Source organism: Typopeltis vanoorti, chromosome 17, assembly GCF_054136105.1.
Source record: "Typopeltis vanoorti isolate ZY-2024b chromosome 17, IOZ_Tvanoo_1.0, whole genome shotgun sequence".
NCBI classification, from domain to species: Eukaryota; Metazoa; Arthropoda; class Arachnida; order Uropygi; family Thelyphonidae; genus Typopeltis; species Typopeltis vanoorti.
In genome coordinates, this window is record NC_143565.1 from 55,674,608 (window position 1) to 55,692,707 (window position 18,100).

Consider the following 18,100-nt stretch of genomic DNA (forward strand, 5'->3'; position numbering starts at 1 on the left):
CTCCCCTCTTCTTGGAAACTCTGGTGTTTAATCTCACAACTTACAAAAATTGACCATAAAAACTTTTCCTATTTCAAACAGTAATAGGATTTAGGATTATGAAATGGCAGTAGTTGTTTGTCATGAGTTCAGCTTCAGTGATGGGTAAGGATGGCAATCAGCAGTCTACCAATTTTCATAATGTTAATTATTTAAATATTAATAAAGAACAGTACTATGCTTGATAATAATATCTGAGATAAACATAAGCATCATTCATGTAGTGCAGTGTTTCTCAAAGTGTGGTATGCTTAAACCCCGGGGGTACACGAAAGGTCGTTAGGAGTACGTGGCAATTTTCAGCTATGCATAATTAAAGGAGTCATTATATTTTTCAACAAACAGTGCAATTAGAGACAACCAGAATAAAACGACACTAACTAATGAATCACATCCCCTCTCCAACAAAAACTGCTGTATATAGACCAAGCAAAGCCATATGCTGCCAGTGGAACGTATAGTTTTGCTTGACACCACCCCCATCGTTAACATGTTAAAACTAAGAAATATATAGTGAATACGTTTCAGATATTATGGAATTCGGTTGAAGGGAATTAGCATTTCAACTGAACTGTTTAAATGCTAATTTGTCTTTGGTTCGCACGATCTTTTGTTAGTACCACACCAATCATATGCACTTCTTCCCTGCTCTACGTATCTCAAGTCTATGTTAATCAGTAAATGACTGGTAATTTTTGCTTGAAATAATGGGAAAAAAGATGACGCTATTTGGGTAGATGACTTTGACGATGCACACAAAGAAACTGTTCTCAATGCCAAAAGTAGTGATAGTGAGTGGGAGCTTCTTGGTAAGTTGCACCATTTTCAGTTTTTTTCTGAAAACTTTAGTTTCCGAAAATTCCCATACGTATCTTATCTCGCAACACGATTTTTTAGCTTTAATTTTGGGAAAAAAGTTGAGTTATATTCGAGTAAATATGGTATTTTTTTTAGCTTTCAAATTCTTACGTACGAATCATTGGTTAAAGATTGGATTTATAAAACCCCCAAAAGAGAGCAATATAGCAAATACAAGTAGCTGTACGCAACAAGAAAACGTTGATATTGAATCTGGATCAAATGAAATTGATAACTGTGTGTCGTCTGACATCTGTAGAGAACCAAAATTTAAAAATAAATCATATTTTTTGTTTACATGAACATATAAATTCAAAAAAATAGATATTTAATTTTAATTAATTTATTAATTAATGGATTTATTTATTTTTAATTAATTAATTAGGGGTACTTGGTAATAATGAAAATTTAAGAAGGGGTACGCGGATATCTGAAGTTTGAGAAATACTGATGTAGTGAATAGTGCAAAGAATTAATAAAAATATTGTCTATGAGTATCTCAATCACAAGGTGTGTAGAAGTACTTGAAATGCACATAGGAAATTAACTTATGTGACGAAACTGTTAATTAACATAGGAGGAAGACTCTGAATGGAAGTATGGAGTTTTTGGATGCTCTTCACACTTAGCAGTTGTTCACTCACTTTCCTTTCAAGTCATTTACTACATGCTATGGTGGATGGTTTTCTTTCTACGTATTTTCTCACCAATGCCAAAGTACCAGATCTAATCAGATTATCTGGAAATCTCAAGAGCAACCACATGAGATCCTCCAAACTTCTGTGGCATATGCCACTTAGGTCCAAAGATGGATATCAGTTGGGAGGGCTGCTAGGAAGTGAGTGTAGCAGAATTCATACTGGTGGTCACTGATTAATTGGCAAGGCCAGGTGAAGTTGAATGGAGAATGAGGTGCGAGCAGTAAGATGGGTAAGAGTTGCATTAAGGAAATTAAGCATCATTCTAATTCATTTAACAGTTTAATAAATCTCATATTTCACCTTCCTTAACCTGGCTTTCTCGTAAATGGGTAAGATTTGCATTAAAAAAATGAAACTAATGACTGGATTAAGGAAATTAAGCATCATTCTAATTCTTGTAACAGTTTAATAAATCTCATATTTCACCTTCCTTAACCTGGCTTTCTTTCAAATGCACACGAAAAAGGATACCATTTTTCCATGCACCTACATTGTTGCTGTTTGAATTTCCCAATTCTGCTTGTTATGCTACTGATGATATAAAATACTTAAATATTTATACAATTTAGTACAGTTAATTAAATATCTTGCCATCATTGGAGATTTAATGGAATATGTACAGCACTAGGAAAGGATTAAAAACTAATTTTAATGCTTCCAATATTTCATCTCAGTCACTGAGACATCTTCAGGAATTACAAATAACTCTTGTCACACACACAAATACAACACAATACTAAATGAAACGTGGGTGACTCTAAAGGTCTATCCAGATGGTGCACCCTCTATGAGCATTTGTAGGTGGCCTGGGATGTAAAGTAGGACCTCTGACAATTATTATTTCCCAAATTTTGAGAAGTTTTTTGAATTGCATCCATATTTATATAAATTCGGTTGATTTCTGAGTGCCACTGCAGATTCTAAAAACAGTCTTTCCTTTTTAAATTTACTACAGTGGAGCATGGTGGTTTTCTTCCAGGAGATCCTGTGAGTTGTATTCAATATATGGTCTGCAAGGCCAGATTGACCATAGTTGTGATTACAAATGTACAATTATTACTAAGGTGTCTAGGAAAGGTAAACTATTTTATTTTCCTTTTCCATTGTAAACTGGATTTTTGGTTGTGGACTATTGAGATGACTGAGGAAGAAGTCTGATGTGTCTGGACCATGAGGGCAAATAGAGAATACGTCATCTACATATATTAGCCAGATAAAAGGTTTTAGAGGGGCTAAGTCTGTGGCTTATTTTTTCAAAATTTTCCTTGTAAAAATTGGCAAGAGGAGGTTAGAGGTGGTGGGGGGGGGCATAGCATTTTTCCCTCTAATCTGTTTGTAAATTTTGTTGTTCTAAAGAAAAATAACCAGAATTGATGGCAAAGGAAAAGAGATCTAAGATATCAGAAGGAAAAAGTTTTTTAAAAGTGTTAAGATGTTATTTAAAAGGGAATATTAATGAACGGTGAGGTAATGTCAAAGCTTACCAATATATCTGTATTATTTAAAGTTAGATTTTCAATCAAGGGTTTTAAAATGGATAGAGTTTTTACATTGGATGCAGTAAGTACAGTGAAGAGATAAGAGAGTTAGCCAGCTCGTTTGATAATTTGTAGGAGCATCAGTGACATCAGGAGGCAAGAACCAAAGGGTTTGAGTTTTTTTGTAATGTCCGGTGGCCAGGTGAGCCATAGACTCAGCCTCTCTCAAACCTTCTATCTGACTAAGATATGTAGATGATGTATTCTCTATTTGGCCTCATGGCTCAGACACATCAGACTCCTTCCTCAGTCACCTCAATAGTCTACATCCAGGAATACAGTTTACAATGGAAAAGAAAAATAACAATAGTTTACCCTTCCTAGATAGCTTAGTAATCTTTCCTTCACTGTATATGGAAAACCTACTTACACAGGCTACATACATTCACAAACTTTCCCACCCCACCCCTCTCATTATTAAAACTCTAACCAATAGAGCCCATAGTCTTTGTTCCAGTGGAACCTCTCTCTTTCAGCCAAACTCAACCACATACCTTCCTTTCCAATGGCTACAGTGATTACAGGAATTAAAAAAATAATCAATTCCTCTCCCATCACTTCAGAAGGATTTCAGAAATGCCATCACCATCCCCTATATCAATAGTGTTCAGCCTTTTTTACTACGCAAGCTACTTTTCTGTAAAAAGTTATTCGGCGATCTACTCTCTTATATAGATCACGTTCCCCAAACCTGATATCTCATTACGCACAAATAAACAACTAAAAAAAAAAAAAAAATACACAACTAAAAATTTTATTTGTTTATTTAAAAATTTATGTATCACTTTTAATTATTTTAATACAACAAAAAAATATATATATATATATATATTGGAATAAAATATTTATTTCTCTATTTTGGAAAACCAAAGTTAGAAAAAACAACAGATTGATTACAAACTCACAAGTTACAGGAAATGCTGGTTGATTAAAAAAAAAAAAAAAAAAGTTAATGTGAAATTTGGCATTGTTTGGACCTTGCAATATTTTCATAGTGAAGTTGATATGAAGAAGTGGCCAATCGCAGACAATCATCCAAATGATCATTTGTAATTTGGTTTCTTAATTGATTTTTTATGACGGTCATATTTGAAAAAGCATATTCTGACAAATATGTCGATCCGAAACATGACAGAATTTTTCGCGCAATATCAGTTAATATTGGGAGTTTTTCATGTGCATACTTCCAAATGACTTCATTGTTTATTGATTTTAAACATAAACTATTCTGAATGTTTATTATCTCAAGTTCTACTTCAGCTTGGTTTATATCAAACAGCCCACTAATTTTATTTGAAATTTCTGTGATGGTTCAAGTTTTCTTGAAATGGATTATTGATAAAAGATACAGTCATTTCAGTTTTATTAAAATCTTTAAATCTTGAATTTATTTCTTCCTCAACTAATTCTATTTCAAGAATAAATTCCTTTAAATCATAGCGAAGCATTTCTTGATTTTGTTCAAAAAATTTTAATAAATATGGGAGATGTCTGAATTCGCGGTCATTTATATTTTTCTTTAATAAAAGTAAGTTTTGTTGGAAATTTTTATTGAACTTAACATGTCAATTAAATTTTTATCTGTACCTTGTAACTCTAAATTTAAATTGCTTAATTTTGTACAGAAATCTACTAAAAATGATAAGTGTAACAACCATCTTTTATCACTCAATTGTGGATAAATATCTCCTTTTTCATCAAGAAAAATTTTTATATTGTTAATTAATACAAGAAATCTTTCTAAAAATTGACTTCTGCTGAGCCTGCGAACATTATTGTACAACAGAAGTTCCCTATAATTATCTGTCTGTAATTTAAATAACCACTGTTGCAGGGCTTTTCCTCAAACAGAATTTACAATTTTAAATGTAATATCCAAAACATCTTTTGTGTTTAATCTTTTACTACACAGTACTTGTTGGTGAATAATACAGTGATACGTTAAAAAATCTGGATATTTGTCATCATTTTTACATAATGAAATGAAGCCTGATTTATTACCTATCATTGCAGGAGCACTATCAGTAGTAATAGACACAAGTTTAAAAAGCGGAAGTTTCTGTTCACAAATTCATCAAATGCCGAAAAAATGTCTTCTCCCCTAGTCCTCCTCAATAATGGTATAATTTTCAAAAGTTCTTTACTTGAATAATCTTGAAATACCATGCGAATAAATACCATTAACTGAGCAATATCAGTGAAGTCATTTGATTCATTAAATTGTAATGAAAACGCAACACACTGGTGAATGACTGATATTAACCTGGCCTGGAAACATTTCTACGGCAATTGGAATTCTTCCTTTCAACAATTTGAAACCTTGTCTGCAGCCTAGAAGTAGTCTCTCTCTCTCTCTAGTGATGTCTTGAACCGAAAAGCTCCTTTCTGGAAGCAGGAAACTCCTCTCTCAAGCAACGTGGATCCGGGCAGTCTCTCTGACGGTGACTCTGGACCTGGTGGCCTCTACTCTGACAGCAATTCTGGAACCGCATCCCTTCTGCTTGCTTCAGTCCCTTTTTATTAGGCCTCCTCTGAGAACTCGCATGAAGTTTGGCAACCCCCAAAGAATCGGTATGAGTCTTTCATCTTAAGTTTCAAGTTCGGCACGCCTTTTGTTCTCCTTCGCTTTCTTTTGATTGTAAGTTGCCGGCTATCGGAAAGTTGTTTGAACTCTTTCTGACTGACTTCGGAGATGTTTACACTTAGAGCCTGCAAGCCTTTCTCATACATACAAGTTTCAATAACAGTCTTTCTAATGCTGCCATATACAGCTTTGGCGACAAAAACATTGCATTTATTTTAACACTAACATATTCTTATTAAAGCAGTATATATACAGTTAGCTTCAAAAGAGTTATTTACAAAAACATCTAATACAAACTATACCGAGACAAACAAAGTTTATTTTTTTACAATATTCACATGGGACTTAACCTAAGTAAAAAATCTATGTAATGTGCTTTGGAATATTTAATATTTAAGCTACAATTGAGTTTTTACACTTTGCTTATAATCGTATTCACTGGGCTCGATGTTTGACTTCCACTGGTCCAAATTAATTCATTTATCCGGACTTACAAGAAAATTACTGATTTGACAATTTTAACGAAAAATAAATAAACAATAGCAATACACTTAAAGCGAATTAAAAATAATACAAAATAACGATAAATAAAATATTATCTTTTCAGTTTTAATTAAATTTGTAAGTAAGGAGGAATATACAAGAGATCGACCAAAAATTGCTCCGCGATCGACGGGTTGAATACTCCTGCCCTACATCTATGGCATATCAGAAAAAATAGTCAGTCCTTTAAAAAAGTACAACAGTTATTAAAAAGTTATTTTTATTATTATTGCACACTTTATGGAATCAGCAGACCCATCGTGGGAGGTTCATTCAACTGACAACATGTTTATCATACTGAATCTTAAAATCCTTAACACTCCTTGCATTAACAACACATTCTGATAATGTGTTCCATCTGATTCATCTAACCAACATACTAACTGTTCCCATCTTCTGCATCTTGTACACCAACTTATAACACACACACACACACACACACACTGCTTGATTTCAGTATGATAATCTATCAGATTCTTTTGCAGAGTCCAAGATTATCACTGTATGTGATTCTCTCTTATCAACCATTACCTTATCATAAAAGACAAGTAAATTGCAAAAACAGGACCTTCCCTTTACAAATCCATGCTGACCATCATAAAGAATGCTATGTCCATCAACCCGATTCTGTATTCTGTTCCTTACCGATTTCTCCAAAACCTTGACTACAACTGCAGTTATACAGACTGGTCTATAATTGGAAACTTCTGTCCTAGAACCATGCTTGTGGAATGGTACAATTTTGCCTTCTTTTCACTCCTTAAGAAACCCTACCCACTGCCAGATTTTCATTAAATAACCATGTTAAGGGCATAGCTAACTGTTGTGCACATTCCTTAAGGATACATGGTGATAAGTCATCCATTCACACAGACTTATTAACATCTAACTCAACCAACACCTAATACACCTGATTCTTTCACTTCCAATTCTCCTAATACTTGCCACCCTTCTATATACAGGGTGTTCGGGATAAATTTGACATATTTATAATTAATTATATTTTTCCGTAAGTTACATGTATTAACACACACTTCTCTTCATTTAAAAGTTTGGACCCTTCTTCATTCATATACAAGATGTCAGAAAGGATGGATAGCTGGAACCCACCTGAATCATGGAAGAGAATAACTTGTATCATGATGATTCGTGCCCGCCATCAAAATAAGGATATTACGACTGCTGCCCAACGCTCCCTGAATACAGTAAAAACAATCAGGCATGAACTAGAGACTTGCAATGGTGACTACGAGGATGTAGCAAGAAGAAAGATCCCTAGCAGACGATCTGATTGCGTTCGTACAGCAGAATTCCTCGCAAATCTGCAGGAACAGGTGTTGAAGAACCCTGGCATTGGAATTCGGGCTTTGTTCGTGGAGTTGCTAACTGTAGTCAAGCCCTGGATAACAAGGATAGCCAATGGTAGGCCGTATGTATGGCAGCAGGATTCGGCCCCTTGCCAAACCTCTGGGAAAAGTCAAAAATGGTTGTCTGAAAATTTCTACGACTTCACCAGTCCAAATGTTTGGCCTCCAAACTCCCCAGACCTTAACCCCATGGATTATTTTGTATGGGGCGCAGTTGAAAAAGACACCAATCGCACTTCCAGTAATACAAAAGCCCAGTTAATGGATAAAATTAAAACAGTTTTTGCGGCCCTTCCCAGGGAGACTGTAGCATCAGCTTGTTCGAGGTTCCGAAGCAGAATTGAAGCTGTGATCGATGCTAATGGTGGTTATTTTGAGTAAATCTTGTTGATAGTATTGTAATTAACTCTGCCTGTAATGTTTTTTGTCAATTCATTAAATTTAATAGATACAAAGAAGATTTTCTTTTTCCTTACGAAACTGTCAAATTTATCCCGAACACCCTGTATTGCACTACATCATTTTCATCATGTATCCTTAATCACTTGGCTATACTACCAGTTGTATATTTGGTTTAATCCTTTATCCAAGTAAGCAAACAAAGTTTGCACCTGAAGTATTATAAGGACTGGGGCAACTCATGGCAAAGGGGATATAACTTCTCATCACTTGCCTTAGTATCCCATAATGCAAAGCACATCTCTTGTGGACATGTATAGTGCTATGCATTAAGGCAGTGGTTCTCAAAGGGTGTGCCCTGTGGTATTCCAGAGAAATATGTGTCCAGATATAAAAATAATATAGTTACTCTATTATACCTTTTCATTATGAATATAATGAAATCTCTTTTTGTCAACACATCATTATTATGTTAATTAACAGCGGTTTTTCTTGCAAAGAGAACAAGAATATGGTTTATTCTTGTTGTGTATATTACTTATTTTAAAAGTGTTGGAAGTGGATGTTATGTGCATATTACTTATTTTCAGATAAATACACCCAAATAAAATGGATAGATTTCTCAAAAAGAAGTGTGATATTGAAGAATCAGATTCTGGAAGTGATCAAAAGTTAAGTGCAAGTAAGAAAGCAAAATCGCGGCCTACTCGCAAATATAATGAAAGTTATTTAAGCTTTGGGTTCACTTGGACTGGAAGTGAAGATCATCCTTTGCTGCTATGTTTAGTATGTGGATGTAAAATGGCAAATGAATCATTGCTTCCTAGTAAATTGAGTAAACATTTTAAAACTATACACTCTAATTTACAAGATAAATCTGTAAGTTTTTTCAAGAGATTGTCTGAACAGCAAACAAAAGCGGCAAATTCTTTTAAAAGTATAATGACTGTTTCTGTTAAAGCTCAAATCACTTCTTATCAAGTCTCAGAACTGATAGTAAAAAATATGAAAGATCATACTTTAGGTGAGTCACTTATTTTGCCTGCATGCAAAAAAATCCTGCTAGAAAATGAAGCAGCAATGAAAATAAGCAAGATTCCTCTGTCCAATGATACAGTTCACAGGCATATTATAGAAACGTCTTCTGATATCGAGAAAAATGTATGCGGTAATAAACTTCAGTATTCAAATTTTGCATTGCAAGTTGATGAGTCAACAGACATTACCAACACGGCGCAACTCTTAGCATTCGTCCGTTTCATTAATGAAGATCAAATAGTGAATCAGTTTCTTTTTTGCAAAGAATTAAGTGTGTCTACAAAAGGTGAGGACGTTTTTAACATTTTGAATAGTATCTTGATAAATGGCAGTTAACATGGAAGTTGTGTGTAGGCATTTGTACAGATGGAGCCCCTTCCATGGTAGGCTGTGTTAAGGGCCTTACATCTTTTGTAAAAAAACAAAATGAGAATGTTATCGTAACTCACTGCTTTCTTCATAGGGAGACCTTGATGGCAAAAACATTGGGAGAAAAATTAAGAGAAGTTTTAGATCAAGTTGTTCAGATGGTAAACTTTATTAAAACAAGACCTGTCAAATCGCGTCTATTCGAAAAGCTTTGTATCGATATGGATTCACAACATAGATGGCTGCTTTTACACACTGAGGTGAGGTGGCTGTCAAGGGAGAAAGTACTTACCCATGTACATGACCTACGACAAGAACTTCTTGCATTTTTTGAAGAGATGAAACAATTATATTTTTGTAACCTCCTTCGGTGCGAATTTTGGATTGCCAGGTTATAGTATTTAGCTGATATATTTCAGCAGCTCAATATTTTGAATACTAGCATGCAAGGGAAAGAAGAAAATATTCTCACATCCACTGACAAAATGAAAGCATTTCAGAGAAAACTACAGATTTGGAAAAGAAAAGCTGTTGAAGGTAATTTGGAAATGTTTCCATTGGTAAGTAACACTTGCATAAATGAAACACTTCCAATAATAGTTGAACATTTAACAAGTTTAGAAGAAAAATTGAGTTCTTATTTTCCATCACTTAACACTGAACAATACGATTGGATTAGAAACCCATTTATAGAAACTTCAAGTGATTTTGGTTTAACATTAACAGAAGAACTGGCAGCTATATCCACTGATCGTGGATTGATGATTAAACATAAGGAATTGTCTCTTGAAGCCTTTTGGATTTCTATAAAAGAAGAATATGTGTCAATATCTAAAAAAGCTTTGAACAGTTTACTACAATTTTCAACATCATATTTATGTTAATTAGGATTTTCTATCCTCACCACAATTAAGTATAAAAAGAGAGGAACTCTTCAATATATTGACGAGGAAATGAGAGTTTGCCTTTCAAATATATGCCCAAACATTGAAGCAATCGCTAGGACACACAGGCTCATGTTTCTCATAAACACAAGAATAAATAAACTTAAGGTATGTTTCATTATATTTTTTTTTATCGCATTATTTTTTTCTGTAATATTTGGCTTAATTATTATAACATATTTCTCAGAAATTTGTATATAGTGCGCCTACAATTATTTGTAGGATTTTAAATGCACCCCGACTTCAAAAAGTTTGAGAACCACTGCATTAAGGGAATGGGTCACTACCCAAACCGGTTTCGACCTTTTTTGAGATCTCATCAGTGGGAGCCAGACCCTGAGGTGGTGATGCTAAGGTGGAGGTAATGGAGAAGTCATATTTCCATATATGAGTTGCCAAAAGGTGTCACACCTTATTATTAAAATTCTCTGGATTAGAGATAAGTTGATGGAAGTTTTCTTTTATGGAATGCTTAAACCATGGAATGCTTTCTTTTAGTGTTACACAATGATCAGCATTCATTTAAAAAAATTTTATGGAATTTACAACCGTGTTGAAAAATTTTATAATTTTTTTTTTTTTTCCACTAGAGGTGTCATGCCAGTAGAATAACATGTGATCAAATCATTAGATGATTTGATCACATGTTATTCTACTGGCATTTCTTTCTGTAGCTTACAGTTAATAATGTAACTTAGCTTGTCTTGTATATTTATGTGTGCTCCAGATGATGATTTGATATGAAGATCGAAACGTCAGGATAATAAAAAAGTTTTTTAACACTGTTGTAAATTCCATAAAAATTTTTAAATGAACCATGGAATGCATTGCCTGATGGAGTGGTGAGAGTGAGAACAGTCAATGAGTTTAAGGAGTGGTATGATAGACTTTGTGTTTCTTAGGAAGGACCTCCCACGATGAGTCTTTTGACTCCATGGAGGCCTGGATAATAATAATAATAAACTGGGTGGTAGTCTTATGCCAGTGATAAAATTTATCTCCTACCTAAAGACATTCACAAAACATCGATGCCCATGATATTTAAACCTGGAGCCTGTTAGTTAGAGAGCAGATTACTAACAATTCTACCAACCTTACCAGCATAACTGCATGCATTTGTTAAGTATTTGTAAACATTTCTGTTACATTAATTCTTGTGTAAAAAATTGCTTTGTTATTCTTTTTACTTTTCATACATAAATCCTTGACATATAACAGGTTATACCAATGAAACTCAGTAACATAACAAAGTTTTCTTTGAATAATTATACATTATTAAAGCAGTGTTTTAAGTTGAAATACATACTTCCTGGTTTGAAGTTCTTTGCTGTCTATTGATAATTTTAATTTCTGCAATTGTGTAACAACAATTGCGGGCTTCAGAATAACAGTGCTGGTTACTTGGTCAAGCAGGCAGCTGGCAGTATTCAAATTTAACCATTCATTGTCATAACACTAGTTTACCAAAATACTTGTTAAATGTAATTATTCTTTATTTATAAATGAATGACGTATTTGCAAAGTACTTAGACAATATTAGGAAATGTGAAATATTTATGTTTTACAACTTGAAATATTTAAATAATTGAAAAGTATGAAACTGATTCATCAGGTTTGGGACATTATTGTAATCAAGGCATACCTGTTAGAGTGAAAGGAGATATTGCAGGTGAAAAGATTGTTTTTATTTCTGGATCTGCTGACTGCACTTTGGCAGTATCTGGTAAATATACTTTATTATTTTTTCATTGTATTATTAAATTAGTATTATCATATTGAATAATTGTTCTATATTTACTTAAATATCACTTCCTCAGAAGAATTCTGGATTCATTACTGATCAGAGTAGTAATAGAAATATAAACTGGTGGAAGAAATTCAGATGTACTTTGATCGTAAAACTGTTTTAATATAGACATGTGTACAAACACATTAACAGTAGCTTTAATCATATCATAATTTGTTTTAATTAGTTAAAGTTTATTTATTTTATTTTTTTTAATTTAGTCAAAGTGCTTTTCTTTGTTTTGATTTTCTTTTCCTTTATAACATAAAGGTTGTCCACGTTGGACCTCTCTAGTTTCAGTGTGTTACTTAAGTGTATGGACCATGTTGTCAAAATTGTGCAAATGAGAAGGAACACTCGCAAAGTTTTTGTAAAAAAAATCGGTACACTTCCACGTGTGCTCCTTTAGTAGCACGCACAATGTATAGTCAATAGTCTATCTCCAACCAGGTTCTCTGAAGCATGTCAAAGATGATGGAGGACACAGCAGCAGAAATGCGATGTTTCAGGTTGTCTGGGCTGTCCACTTTAGTTGCGTAGACAGTGTCCTTCACATACCCTCACAAGAAAAAATCAAGTGGGGTAAGATCTGGTGATTGTAGAGGCCAGGGAATAGGCCCTCCATGTCCGATCCGCCACTGAGGGAAGACCCTGTCAAGAGTTGTATGGACCTCCAAATGCCAGTGTGGTGGGGCACCATCCTGTTGAAAGAGGATGTATGGTTGCAAGTCTTTGAGTTGTGGAAAGACGAAATTTTCCAGCATGTCGAGGGTAAATCATTCCGTCGATATTGCTTTCCACAAAAAAAATGGATCGATGATAGCGCTTTGCATTACACCACATCAAACATTTACCTTGGGGCTGTCACGCATCTGTTCCATGACACAGTGACGATTTTCACTTCCTCATATCCTGACATTGTGCCTGTTCACTTTTCCACTGACATGAAAAGTGGCTTTGTCTGAAAAGATTTGCTTTTGGACATGTTCCATGCATGGAACAAGAACAGCCTCATGCATAGAGGAAGACGGTGGTGCCCTTTGTGATAATTTCTGTTATTAATGCTGACAGGAAGATAGGGCAGTGTGCCAAAATCTCTGCAAGATTACACCATCAGTTTTGTTGCAGTTAACTGGGTTTGATGTAACTTGTGCTGCAGTTTAAATCAGAGAGACTGTTTCTGGAAATGGCACAGTAGAAGAAATGGATGAAAGTTAAAAAATATGTTCTGCAAGTTTGAAGTTGAACTGTGGAGGAATGTTGAATAGCTATTGCATGAGCTTTAACAGATTTGAAGGAGAATGGTTATTATTGGTATTAGTTCTGATGAACATTGACTAGGAAATATTTGTGGAAAATACTGACAAGAGCAACTGATTAAGAACAGAGAATGCAGAAGTTTCAGAATACACACTCATTTGTTAGACAAATTTAGGTGTACAGAGTTTATAGCTTTTCAGAGGCAAAGTAATGAATTGAGTGAAAGCCTAATTTTGTTGATGCTGAGGAGAAAGTATTTGTTATATGTTTTTGCAAAGAAAGATTGGAAGGTAAAGTTATCATAAGAAGAGAAATATCATCTTATCCAGAGGTCAAAAGTCCCCATTTCTGTCAGAAATAAAGGCCTGGACTGAGTTTTATTTGAAAGAGGATTATTAACAACCTTTGGTTATTAGAACAAGGTTCTAATTTGAAGAAGGTAGGTGATATGAAAGATGTCTGAAAAGAACAAAACCTTTTAGAATGTCAGCATTAGTTGCAAAGTTGAGTATAAAGATCCATCCACAATCACACATAATGTGCATGTAGACAGGAAACTCAACCCAATTTTAAAATTCAGAATACAAACTCATGCTGAATGTTTATTGAAATGAAAACAGCACAAGAAATTAATTAAACAATGGTTTAAGGTTTCCAATATTTTATATTTTGTCTGAGTCACAAACAAAAATCTTCAGGGAGTACAGTATAAATTGTAACAAGCACACAAACACAAAGTAAAGTGAAACTATAATATAGTGTAATAGCAAGGAGCATTCTAGTAGGAAGCCTAGGTTGTAACTTGGGATGCATAAGCATTACAGTTTCCCATATTTTGGGACATTTAATATATCTATACTTATTTAAATTATGCTGGGTTATAAGGGCAGCTGTAGATTCTAAAAAAATGTATCTCACATTTGAACTTATTTATTTATTTATTATTATTATTTTCATTTGATTCTGTGTGTGTTGTTCAAGAAGTCATGGTCTCTACTAAATCTGAATGTACACATTCAGGTCTGTGGAGACCATGATAACAGAGGTATTATATTACAGATATATATATATATATATATATATTACATATATATTATATTATACTTCTTCTTCCCTTCACGTATTAGGCCTAGTGGCCTGTTACAGTGCTATCCTTAGCCCTTCTAAGCGGTACCTGTCCCGAGGATAAGGTGGCTAGCCCTGTTCCTCCCGGTGTGTCCTATGTCTGTAGATGCATGTGTTCGTGGGGCCAATATGCCTGCTTGTGGGAGGAAAAACCCCAGATGAACTGGGGAGAAAAACCCTGCAGTCCATGCCCAAGACCAGCTAACTTGGCTATATCTGCAAGATCCTTAAGCTCCTCACATCGGCGGTAGGAATCGAACCCAGGACACTCCTTTCCCAGTCATATGGTTGCGAAGCCCATAGCCACTCGGCTAACCACGCGGACACCATTATATTATACATACATTATATATACATTATACAGGGTGTTCGGGATAAATTTGACATATTTATAATTAATTATATTTTTCCGTAAGTTACATGTATTAACACACACTTCTCTTCATTTAAAAGTTTGGACCCTTCTTCATTCATATACAAGATGTCAGAAAGGATGGATAGCTGGAACCCACCTGAATCATGGAAGAGAATAACTTGTATCATGATGATTCGTGCTCGCCATCAAAATAAGGATATTACGACTGCTGCCCAATGCTCCCTGAATACAGTAAAAACAATCAGGCATGAACTAGAGACTTGCAATGGTGACTACGAGGATGTAGCAAGAAGAAAGATCCCTAGCAGATGATCTGATTGCGTTCGTACAGCAGAATTCCTCGCAAATCTGCAGGAACAGGTGTTGAAGAACCCTGGCATTGGAATTCGGGCTTTGTTCGTGGAGTTGCTAACTGTAGTCAAGCCCTGGATAACAAGGGTAGCCAATGGTAGGCCGTATGTATGGCAGCAGGATTCGGCCCCTTGCCACACCTCTGGGAAAAGTCAAAAATGGTTGTCTGAAAATTTCTACGACTTCACCAGTCCAAATGTTTGGCCTCCAAACTCCCCAGACCTTAACCCCATGGATTATTTTGTATGGGGCGCAGTTGAAAAAGACACCAATCGCACTTCCAGTAATACAAAAGCCCAGTTAATGGATAAAATTAAAACAGTTTTTGCGGCCCTTCCCAGGGAGACTGTAGCATCAGCTTGTTCGAGGTTCCGAAGCAGAATTGAAGCTGTGATCGATGCTAATGGTGGTTATTTTGAGTAAATCTTGTTGATAGTATTGTAATTAACTCTGCCTGTAATGTTTTTTTGTCAATTCATTAAATTTAATAGATACAAAGAAGATTTTCTTTTTCCTTACGAAACTGTCAAATTTATCCCGAACACCCTGTACATACTTAGATGCATATGTTATATATATTACAGATATATATTATATTACAGATACAGATATTACAGACATGATTACAGATGTATTTTTTGTTCTTCCAAGTGGATGTTGGTTAATCTTCCAGTTCACTCCTTTGCCATTCATACAGGTTACTTGTTTTGAAGAACAAAATTTATACATAGATAGTGGGTACTGCAATAAGTTCTGCCCTTTCATCCCCTTGCCAGTTTTTACACAGAAAGTTGAAAACACATGTTCTTAACTTAGCTCCACTAAAGCCCTCTGTCTGGCTAAGAAATATTGATGATGTGTTCTCAGTTAGGCCTCATAACCTGGCCACACTAGACACATTTCTCCTTTACCTCAGTAGTCAATGTTCAAGAATCCATTTTAATGTGGAAAAGTGATCTTCCCCACCCCAGCAGAATGGTCTTAAAACTGATATAGAGTGCCATTAATGTCTGTTCCAGTGAGGTAGTTGTCACACTTGAACTTAACTGTATATGTCATACCTTCTTATCTAGTGGCTACCAACAGAATTAACAAAATAGTTAAGTCATTTCCCCTAGTCTTTTATCTTTTATGTAGATAGTTATAGTAATTTCATGACTGTTCTCTGTGTCTACAATATAACAGTAAATAGCCAAAATTAAAAAAAAAAAAAAAAAAAAAAAAATACAATCTCTGCATCACATTCATGCTCCACTTTAAACTGGCCTTGTCCATTCTCCTAATGATGTGCTTCATTTCAGCAAGTTCAAATGAAAGGACTTTTTTAGAATTTACAGTTTTCCTTAAAAGCTAGCCTAATTTAAATAAGTATTGATGTGTTAAACTTCCCAAATATTGGAAATGGTAATGCTTAACGGCTAAACATACACACGAAACCACAGTAATAAGATTTTTAATAAGTAAATATTTTGTCCTAAATATCATAGGGCATCTTCAGTACAGTTAATTCAAACAATACTAGGAATCATATACAGTTAGGGCACATGCGTGCAGTAGCGTGTTATAGAAATAAATTAAAATATAATTGAAAAAAAAAAAAAAATAGATTACATAAAAATGAGATAACAAATAATATTATTGTACACAATTTAGGATGACAATTTCATCCTAAATTTCATCCCAGACTTTAAGGATAGTAAGAACGTCATTACGGTTCAAATTAGGTCTGTGATATAGGGCTTCAGCACTTTCTTTATATAAACGTTCATGTTTATATGAAGATCTATGTAGAAGTTTGGCTTTCTTCAAATGGATCCTATGGTTTGGGTTTTCAGTTCTGTTGTGCGAGGCTAGATTTCTGCGGTTTGATGAGACAGATATGGTCTTGATGTTCTGCGTTTGTTAATGGATCTATCTGTCTGTCCAGAGTAGGACAATTTACAGGAGCACAGGACCTTGTACACACCAGGTAGCATACAAGGTGAGAGTTTGTCTTTAGGAGAAGGTAACCAATTGTGGATTTCGTTGATTGGTTTGTAGGTAGCAATCAATTTATATTGAAAGATGTTTGGAGATGCCTTTGACATATGGTATGGGAATCCTACGGGTTTGTTCTTGTCTAGGTTGATGTGCAGGGAGATGAATGATGATTTTTTGCATTGTTATTGGATTTTATCCATTTTGATGATTTTTTGCATTGTTTTTGGATTTTATCCATTTTGTATGGCTGTATTTTATTTAATTAACAATCTTCACTAAAAATCATGCCTAAGTAGCTGAAATGTTTTGCTTGTTCTATAGGTTCTCCATTCATACCTTTTTGGTTTGGTTAATAAATTACACTAAACAAGAGTTATATATTGTTGTATTTAATCCTTTGCCCAAGTATGGATAAAGGATTTTAAAAAAATTGCTAAAATAAGAATACAATTAATTGAACAAAAAATATAACTGCAAATGAAAGACTGAGGGAATAAAGTGCTCTTTATACCCTCAGTATTTTTACTGCCAATCTTGCAGAGAACACTTGTTTTGCTAATCTTTCCTCTTCCATTCTGTTTAAGTGACCCTACCACCTGAGATTAGCTCTACTAACACATTTCTGCATGCTAACAATGTCACGTTCTTTCCTGATATCCTTGTTTTTAATATGATATTGCCATTGATACCATCTGTTCATGTCCCTAATCTTTCTCAAGACTCTATTATCTGGGGTCTCTAGTCTTAGGTCAAGTGTTTTACTTCTGACCCAGCTCTTAGATCCATAAGTTAAAATTGGTTTGAACACTGTCTTGTATACAGCTAATTTAGTGTTTTGACTA

At 34.5% G+C, this 18,100-nt stretch overlaps 1 protein-coding gene across 2 annotated transcripts in view; it reads left to right on the plus strand.

The window, feature by feature from the left end:
• The window catches only part of LOC150097407 (RCC1-like G exchanging factor-like protein), a 264,930-nt gene that overhangs the window by 192,629 nt on the left and 54,201 nt on the right, over window positions 1-18,100 (plus strand). For both annotated transcript variants that reach the window (XM_090407234.1, XM_090407235.1), the window contains exon 7: window positions 11,993-12,103. In XM_090407234.1, the coding sequence (XP_090263360.1) occupies window positions 11,993-12,103 (111 nt within the window). The remainder of the gene's footprint in view (window positions 1-11,992; window positions 12,104-18,100) is intronic.